Here is a 9,297-nt window from a genome sequence, read left to right as displayed (position 1 = left end):
CCTCCACCGATAGCCCAAAGCAGTTATTTCTAAAACAGAAAATAAATGCACAAATGGATATTCAATCAACATTTCATTTCCTCATTTCTCATCAATTAATTATCCCAATTAATTAAACAATGTAATTAGGCCATTTTCCATAATTACCATTTCAACCCTTAGGTCCCATTTTCATCAATGATTCAACAATCATTCCATTTTCTTCATGCCAAACATGCATCTAGGTTTATTATGAATGAAACCCCAACCTTTGTAAAATTACACAAAAGCCCCAAACTTTCACAAAATTACCCAACCAAGCCCAACATCTCAAAATACCAAAATTTAAAGACAAAACCCATAGAGAGGAGTAGGTTATCCCTACCTCAAATTCGGAGTCCCAAAGGAGAAGACGACAAAACCCAACGTGCTCCAAAACCCGAGATTTTCAGATTAAAATGAAGCCCTCGACGATCAACAACTTTTTTGTAAAGACCAAAGGTGAGTAAATCACTCCTACTAGATCAAAACCTAGAGAGAAGGTAGAGTCTAGAGTGAGAGACTCAACATTGGTGATTTTGGAAAAGTAAGAGAGAGAAGAGAAAGTAAAAAAGTGATTTGAAGAGTCACAATTTCGGGACTTAAACCCAGTCTTCCGCTCGAGCGTAAAACACCCCGCTCGAGCGGCCACTCACAGACTTCCGCTCGAGCGGCCAACCTCCCGCTCGAGCGCAGAATGCACTCGCCCAGCACTTTTGCAGAACCAGGCCTCCGCTCGAGCTCCCAACCTTACGCTCGAGCTCACAACACTGCACAACAAGATACTGGATGGATGTAATCTACGCTCGAGCGCCAACACCTCCGCTCGAGCGTACAGGCCAAAAATCTGGGCAACTAGTTTTGGTTTCTAAACTCAACCAACCTGTAACAAACCCGCTCAACACATCCTATAACTCAAATACAAAGTAAGAAAGGATGTAAACAAGATAATAAACAACTACCAACATCCACGGACACATGTCCGGATCACTATACAACAAGGGTAAATCCGGGATCGCTATAAGCTTGATATTCTCGTGGTGGATACGCTGTTGGGACTGGTGATGCTCAAATATCTATTTTAGAACTGCAATTATCAGGTAGATAAAAGAATATGAATACAGATTTAGAGGTTTTGATGCTTTAACTAGAGGATCAACAACTGGAACGGCCTAAGCAGAGTGACATAGAGACACATTTATGCTTCAAAGGCTCTACCTTTGTTAGATTCATGTTTCAACCCTCAATAATGAATTTACTAGTCAAATCATGTGTGAAATTGAGATAGCCAAATGTCATAGGATGATATATTTCCTTCTTTTTAATTTTACCAATCTATCTAAAGTCAATATGGAAGTAATGCTTCATTTACTTATCTCTCTCTCTCTCTCTCTCTCTCTCTCTCACACACACACACACACACACACACACACACACGAATTCACACAATCAAGCAACAATGAATTGTCAACACGAGCATGTCACTCAAGTCTAAATAAACTTGTAGAAATAGACAACACCTCGTTACAACTTTTTGTTAGGAAATTTGCAGAACTTAAGGCTTAAATGGTTCGTTTAGGAGGCAAACTTGTAAAACAACCACGAAATCAATCAAACATCAACATGATCACGTCACTCAAGTCTAAATAAACTTGTAGAAACAAACAACGGCCCAATTAGTCTATTTGATGCTACTGTGCTGCTGCTGTAGTCTTTACTCTATTTGATGCTGCTGTGTTGCTACTGCTGTTTACTTGTATTGCTTTCTTAGTGGATTTATGTGTCTCATGTGTCTGAAACTAGTGTCTCCTTAAAGTGCTATATATGGTGACTTTGATGTTCTGCTCTATTTTATCCATTATTTTTTTGGTGATTCTTGCTTAATTCCTTTTACGGATGCTGTTGGAGTGACTGTTAATATTTGTTTAATTAGAGAGATTAATTTTGTGTTAATGAAATTAATTCTTTTTCCAATTAGGGAGACACAGGGGCTAACTTCCACCATACTTGATCCTTTTCAGAATTAACTTCATCTCAACTTCTGTAATTTAGAAAATTATCATATGGGTGGTCATATGTTTGGTGAATGATATTTTATAAAAACATTTCTTGCTACTATTCTTATTATTTGGGAAATATAATTAGGGTTGGCTGTTGTGCTTGGTATATCAAAATTTTAGACCAAACATTTTATTACTAAAATTTTAATATTGTAATTTTTTTTCATATGTTTGACAGATTGACAATGGATGGAGCGTAGTTCGGTGAGCATAAGAGGATTACATTTTAAATTTTTGGATATATTTTGTCATAGGATTTTGTACCTTGGAAGTTTTTTTGGAATCATTATGTACATGTTTGAAGTTTCGGATTGTATGGGATTTGCTTATGTTGGATGTTTTGGATTTGATAATTTGAACAAGTGTGTTAATTTGAATTATATTTTTCTTATGTTTATAGGTTTATGAATTATGCACTGAATAGGAAAATTGAAAAAAAAAAAATATAATTAATGAACTTTTTGGTGACAGGCTTTTTAGTTGTAAATTTACTTTTGGTGACAATTTGTTTATGTTGTTGAAAGTTTGTGTGAATAAGTTTTTTTAGCGACCCAAAACTTGATTGGTCGCCAAAAGTTTTAATATTCAACAAGCAATTCATTTATTCGCTGAAAGATGTTTTTAGCGACGCATTTATATGTCGCTAAAACATAACATGTCATCTGCTTGAGGTTACTTTTAGTGACTAAATGTTAATTTATGGCGACAAAATTTTAGTCTTTTGGCGACTGAAATATTTGGTTGCCGTTTTATTTATAAGGCGACCATAATTTATTTGGTCGCCGAACCATTTAGTGACAAGGCTTCAGCGACCAATTTTATTGATATCGCGGATACTTTTAGCAACCAAAATTACACTTTTGGTGACTAAAAAAAAGGTCGCTAAAAGTGTTTTTTTTTTTTATAGTGCAAGTTAGTGGTTTGTCCAGCTTTGAGATTTGTTTTTGGGTAGTTCTTAGTAAGGCTAGGCATTTTTTGAATAAGTTCTAACAAGGCTAGACATTTTTAGAATAAGTCCTAACGAAGTTAGACATTTTTGGAATAAGTCGTAGCAGGGTTAGACATTTTTGGAATAAGTTTAAGCAAGATTAGGCATTATTAGAATAAGCTCTAGTACCCATATATCGTTCTAGCTAGGCGGCATTATACGGCTATTTTTATCGGAGTAATAACAGAAAGGTTCTACTCTTTTACTGGGCTCAAAGAGAATGAAAGTTTGGGGGCAATTGAGAGAGGATAAAAACAACCACAGGAATTATGTGGGTCCTGACACTGCCACGTGACACAATTATGGATTATCACGTTTATGATAGTTGTCAAATCCTCATCAAATACTGAATTAGTGTTTTATATTATGCAAAACTCATTAGGATATGAAATATTATTGATATAAGAGTCCTAAACAACTGGAGATTGTTTAGGATATGATTTCTGGAATATTCAAATTACTTGCTAGACAAATCACTGGATATTATAAATAGGCGATACCCCCATGGGTTGAGGTACGCGATTTCTCTTTATGTATTTGTCCATTAAATATTTTGATAATATTGGAGGACTGCCTTGGGCGTCGGAGGACCCCCGACCGTTTAATGGCTGAGGGAGCTTTATCTTGTAGATAATGATCGTGTGGTGGATCTGGTCATTTTCTTTGTTAGATTTCTTCATCAACAAATATGGTATTTTTTTATGTTTGTATAGGGACCAAATTTATCTAAAAAAAGGATCGTGGGCGAGTAGTGATGGGCCCCGAAACAAGTATATTTTGTTCTTATCAACACCATTTGATCCCGATAAAGCTTTTTGTTCACTACTCTTCTATATAAAGTTGAGGCTAGAGTATTAGTTTTCACATCTAGCCCTTACCCTTTTCTGAGTAAATTTTTTTAGCAGCGGATATAGCATTGAAATATGGCTGAAATTTTTAAGTTGGAGGGACAAACAGAGGTCAAGTGCAAAGCTGATAAGTTTTTTGAGATCTTTACCTGTAAATCCTACCTCTTCCCAAAGATCTGCCCTGAAAAAATAAAAAGTGTTCTAGTTCTTGAAGGTGACTGGGCTACTATAGGCTCTGTCAAGGTTTGGAACTATGTACTAGGTTAGATTAGTAATTATTCAATCTTTTTAAAATACTATGCTGATTGTGTGTTTGCTCAGTAATAAATATTATGTATCACGTAGTCTCAAAAATAGAGATGATATAATAACAAAACAAAGCACAAAATACTACTACTATGTAACAGTTTTTGGAAGTAAGATGGTTCCAACAGGTATGCCGAAAAAAAAGGGATAAATTACAATTTTCATTCTTGTAGTTTGATTCAAATTTTATTTCGGTTCCTATTTTTTTCATTTGAATAATTTGATTTGTACATTTTAAGTTCAATATCAATTTGGTCCTTCCTCCAAATTAGTTTGAATTATTTTCACTTGTACACTTCGAAAGACTGACACTCGTTAAATTTAACGTCTAATTTAAATGAAAGAACTAAATTGCAATCAGACGTAAAGTGTAGAGATCAAATTGCTCAAGTTGAAAGGAGATAAAAAAGAAGTGATACTACAAAAATTTCAAATTTTATAGACAAAATTGTAGACAAATATTTTTTAGAGTTGAAATATCTTAATTGTTAAAAATGCCGTTGTGACAAATTTTTTTATTACAAATTAAAGATTTAGTAATAAATTATTATTCTTTACCAAAATTTTTATTTCAAAAAGTAAACCTCTTGGCATGAATTTTTAGAACAAAATTTTTCATCTAATAAAGTAAACTTTTTGGCATGAATTGTTTTTTCCTAAATGATACATTTATTAGTGATATTTTAAAAATCTTATTGTTAAAAATCATTTTCTAACTTTTCAAGATGACCTTCTTATGACGACTCACATAACCATTGAAATTGATCTTTTAATATTTTTTTAAACAAAATTTTTACTTCTATAAACAAAAAAAAGCTTGATTCCTAAAACTTGTAGTGATTGGTGATCCTAGGATTGTGTGGCTTTTCACAGTTTAGATGTTATTTAGTTTTATTTATCTTAAATTACCCTTCCTGTTTGTTTTAGTTTATTTCTTAGAACTTTTCGACAATGCTTTTTTTCTTGGCCAAAATTAGTTATTTATTGTTAGATTAACCTTTCTAGAAGTTGAATTCCTAACCTCTCCTTTACAAAATACTACCTCCCAAAACTACAATGGAGTAGTTTATTATATATATATATATATATGTATTACAAATTCTTACTAAAAATCTAAGAACTGAAAATAACCAAAGAGAACAAAAATCACTCCAGAACCAATGAGAAAGACAATTAGAAGGGATAGATATATATAGCCAAATCTATGGTGTATAAATCTAAAAAGGACATGTGACAAAAATGCCATGCCACTTTGTTGTGAAAATTTTGCATATCCGAATTTATTTATTTTTGTTTTTTTTTAAGATTTGATTTGAATTATATACACTGCTAAAAGTAAAAGTTTAATCATGACAACAATTAAAAAATGATGCCATGTTCTCTGCCGAACAATATGATTATGTAGTGATAGGTAATGGTGAACACTATATATATATATACTTTAAAAAAAAAAAAGAAAAAAAAAAAAAGAGGAAAAGGAAAAACTAGATTCAAGCACTAGATATATATACTTTAAAAAAAGGGATTTTTGGTGAAAAGCCCCTTCTATGGGGGCTTTTTTGTGTGAAGCCCACCAAATAAAATAATAGTTTCAAAAGTCCCTCAAATAAAAAAATATGATGAAAAGGCTGAAATGGCCTTCCATATAATCCAAAACCCTTGCTGAACTATTTCTCTTCCCTTTCTATCTCTACATTACTGGTATCCTCTCGTTTCCCTTTATTTTCTCTCTTTTTAAGCCATAAACCCTTTTGATCTCCATTTTCGATCCATCTCACAAAATCGAAATCTTGAAATCGTCCATTGAAATCCATCACCATCTCAGATTTGATGCCTATGAACTCATGTTTGAGATCAATAGTTTCAGATTTGAGATAAAATGACCTTATATATGTCCAAAAAAAATGATAAATTGATATATTACAATAAATAATCGAGAGTTTTTTGTTTGTTTGTTCATAGATCTAAAGTAAAATTCGACTATAATTCATTTATCTGATATGTACTCTGTTTTCGCAACAGTAAAATTTTACTCTGGTTAATGAAAAATAAAGTGTATTTCCTTATGCATAGACAAACATTCAACACCACAGTAAAATTTTACTTTAAGATTCAGAGTAAATTTTACTCTGAAATACAACAAAATTTACTAAAAAACAAATCAGAAACTGTATAGACAAACATTCAACAATACAGTAAAATGTTACTTTCAATTCAGAGTAAATTTTACTCTGAAATACAGTAAAATTTTACTCTAAAATAAAGTAAAATTTTACTTGAAGATTCAGAGTAAATTTTACTCTGAAGATTATCTTTAGAGTAAAATTTTACTCTGAATCTTCAGAGTTTTTACTTGAAGATTCAGAGTAAATTTTACTCTGAAGATTCAGAGTAAATTTTATCAGAAAACAAATCAGAAACTGCATAGATGAACATTCAACAACACAGTAAAATTTTACTTTCAATTCAAAGTAAATTTTACTCTGAATGCAGTAAAATTTTACTCTGAAATAAAGTAAAATTTTATTTGCATGTTAAGAAAATATAACAGATAACACCAAAGTAAAATTTTACTCTCATTTTATGAAACAAAAACATAGCACAAACCAGAGTAAAAGTTTACTCTCATTCTGTCAAACAAAAACAGAGCACAAACCAGAGTAAAATTTTACTCTCATCATGTCAAACAAAAATAGAGCACACACCTGATTGAACTCAGCAAATCAACAAAAACAAATAAAAAATAACAACAGATTTATACAGCTTTGCAACGTAATCTCTCATTTAATTGAGAGTGTTGATTTTGGATGGCGAGATCGTGTATTATTGACCAAGGGTGAGATCGTCGGCGGTGAGATCTTTAGACTTTGAAATCGTCTTCATGGATTTCGCAGATCATCTTCACATTGTAGATAATCTTCAAAATCGTTTTATGTATGAGCTGAGATTGTTTAAATATATGATATATATATATATATATATATGTATGAGGACAATATGGTCAAAAAGAAAAAACAAATTATAGAATGTCCTTATTGAGTTGGGCTTCTCTTACTTAGGTACTTTTTGAAGGAGAATTCATCGAGTTGTCCTTTATCTTAAAAAAAGTCCAAAAAAGGGGGTCTCACCAAAAATCCCTTAAAAAAAATAATAGAAAAAAAAAGAGGAAAAGGAAAAACTAGATTCAAGAACTAGACTTGAGGGTTAACGAATACCGCGGAGAGTAAACATAAAATTAGGGAACCTCGTATGTCTCTTTAAGGGTCACAATTATTTAGACTTGTTGGGATTAGTAGTGGAAGTCCACATTACATATGAGTAATCAATACTTATGAAAATTCCATTAAAATTGTATTTTGATTTTAGATGGGCAAAGTGAAAAGAACAACCTAAAATAGGAAAAAAAAAAAAAAACACATTTTTTTTGCCCTTTAACCACCATTAATACAAGACCCAAATAAGGCCTAAGAGAATTTCTAAGTTACCAAGGTTGGACAACTTGTAAAAATGTTAGGTTCTCTAGTTGGAAGAGAGGAGTAGATCACTTTAATTCGATTCAATAGATTAGTTACAAGGCCAATTTTGATCAAGTGTTTGTGTATAAATCATTAATATCAATAATTTGATTAATTAGATAATTATTATCACATAATTGCATAGTATATGTTTTTAAATAACTGGATGACAAGTTCAATTTTAAAAATAAATCATTATTTTTTAAAAAATAAATATGTATAATTATGAGATGAATTTAATTTAGGGTGGTCAGGCCATAAATCTAAATTTGAATTCTTTTTGTCTGAAAGTTCACCCGCAAAAATAGTATGTGCATAAAGATATGTTTATGCAAAATGACCAAACTACTTATATATTTAGATACATGTCTATCTATTCAAATTGAATGATCTGGTAATTTGTTGGCAGCTGTCTCTCTGTGTCTAATTTATTTCATAGTGAACTACATACAACAATTTTTCAAGTGTCTTTTTCAAGTTTTTCAAACTATTCGTAGACTTTCCATCCACCAAACTTAACAACCGTTATTTATTGGACTAAAATGACATAATCTGTTAAATTAAGTTGCAAAATCAAGCAAATTGAAAAAACATGAACGAAATTGACACGTCGTGTAAACTACAAGGACCATTTACATAATTTACCCAAAATTTATTGTCCAGGGTTCTTATTTTTCAAAATCTCAAAATTATTATTTTTAGTCTAGGGCCAAAAACTTTAAGCCGTTATTATGTCACTGATGATCACTCTTTTCTTGTACACCGTTGATAGGGGGTTCTGAATCTGCCAAGGAGAGAATAGAAGCCATTGATGTGGATAACAAGTCAGTTACTTTCAACCTACTTGAGGGAGATGTCTTGAAGGTTTACAAGACCTTTAAGTCCACACTCCAAGTTGCAAACATGGATGATGGATGTTTGATAAAAGTGACTTTGGCTTATGAGAAGCAACATGAGGACACTTCACCTCCAACCATGTACCTGGACTTTGTGGCTAATATCAGTAAGGATATAGAGGCTTACCTCTTCAAGACCTAAGACAAAGCCGCTGAGGATTCTGTTTCTTAAAAACTTTGTTCTCTTGTCTTAACTAATTTGCAGTCGTTTAGTTTGATCATGCCTGAAGATTCTTATATCTCAAGATTCTCACAAGATCTGAAGAGTGTGAGTGAATTAAGACTGAGAAGTAGAAAATTTGTGAAATAGAGAATCCCCAACCAAACAAAGGGCATATAAATATATATGCGATGGAAGCATTGGTTAACTAGTAAATGTATAATAAAGTTTGTGAAGCCATTATGGTGACTATTTGCTCAGCTTGTCTGATAAATAATATGCAGTTTTGAAATCTGTAATGCTCCATGCACTGGTTTTTGAATGCTAAAAGTGTAGCCAAACTTTTTGGGCTAAAATACAACTTGTCAATGTGCCAAATATTCTGTTAATTTCATCCCTAAGTATTAATTGTGTATTAAAGTGTTTTTTATAGTCAACACTGTATTCATTATTAGAATGAGGGATTTTTTCAACAAAAAATGATCATTAGAAAGCAATAGATAGCT

The 9,297-nt window shown here is 32.0% G+C and overlaps 1 protein-coding gene across 1 annotated transcript; it reads left to right on the top strand.

Moving 5' to 3' along the window:
- Positions 1–3,902: 3,902 nt before the first annotated feature.
- LOC114282711 (kirola-like) lies at positions 3,903–9,027 on the top strand. The gene is made up of 2 exons (XM_028225443.2): positions 3,903–4,176; positions 8,508–9,027. The coding sequence occupies exons 1-2, from the start codon at positions 3,990–3,992 to the stop codon at positions 8,771–8,773; spliced, it is 453 nt and encodes a 150-aa protein (XP_028081244.2). The 5' UTR covers positions 3,903–3,989; the 3' UTR covers positions 8,774–9,027.
- Positions 9,028–9,297: the final 270 nt, after the last annotated feature.

The sequence above is a fragment of the Camellia sinensis genome, chromosome 11, assembly GCF_055761805.1.
Source record: "Camellia sinensis isolate YWXY chromosome 11, ASM5576180v1, whole genome shotgun sequence".
Taxonomy (NCBI): domain Eukaryota; kingdom Viridiplantae; phylum Streptophyta; class Magnoliopsida; order Ericales; family Theaceae; genus Camellia; species Camellia sinensis.
The sequence above is the reverse complement of the archived record's forward strand: the minus strand, read 5'-3'. Positions and strand labels throughout refer to the sequence as shown.

Excerpts from the sequence above, each read along its gene's own strand:
- LOC114282711 (XM_028225443.2), top strand. The coding sequence starts at position 3,990 with ATGGCTGAAATTTTTAAGTTGGAGGGACAAACAGAGGTCAAGTGCAAA. Across the intron at positions 4,177-8,507 it reads GGTTTGGAACTATGTACTAG|GGGGTTCTGAATCTGCCAAG; the intron begins GTTAGATTAGTA and ends CACCGTTGATAG.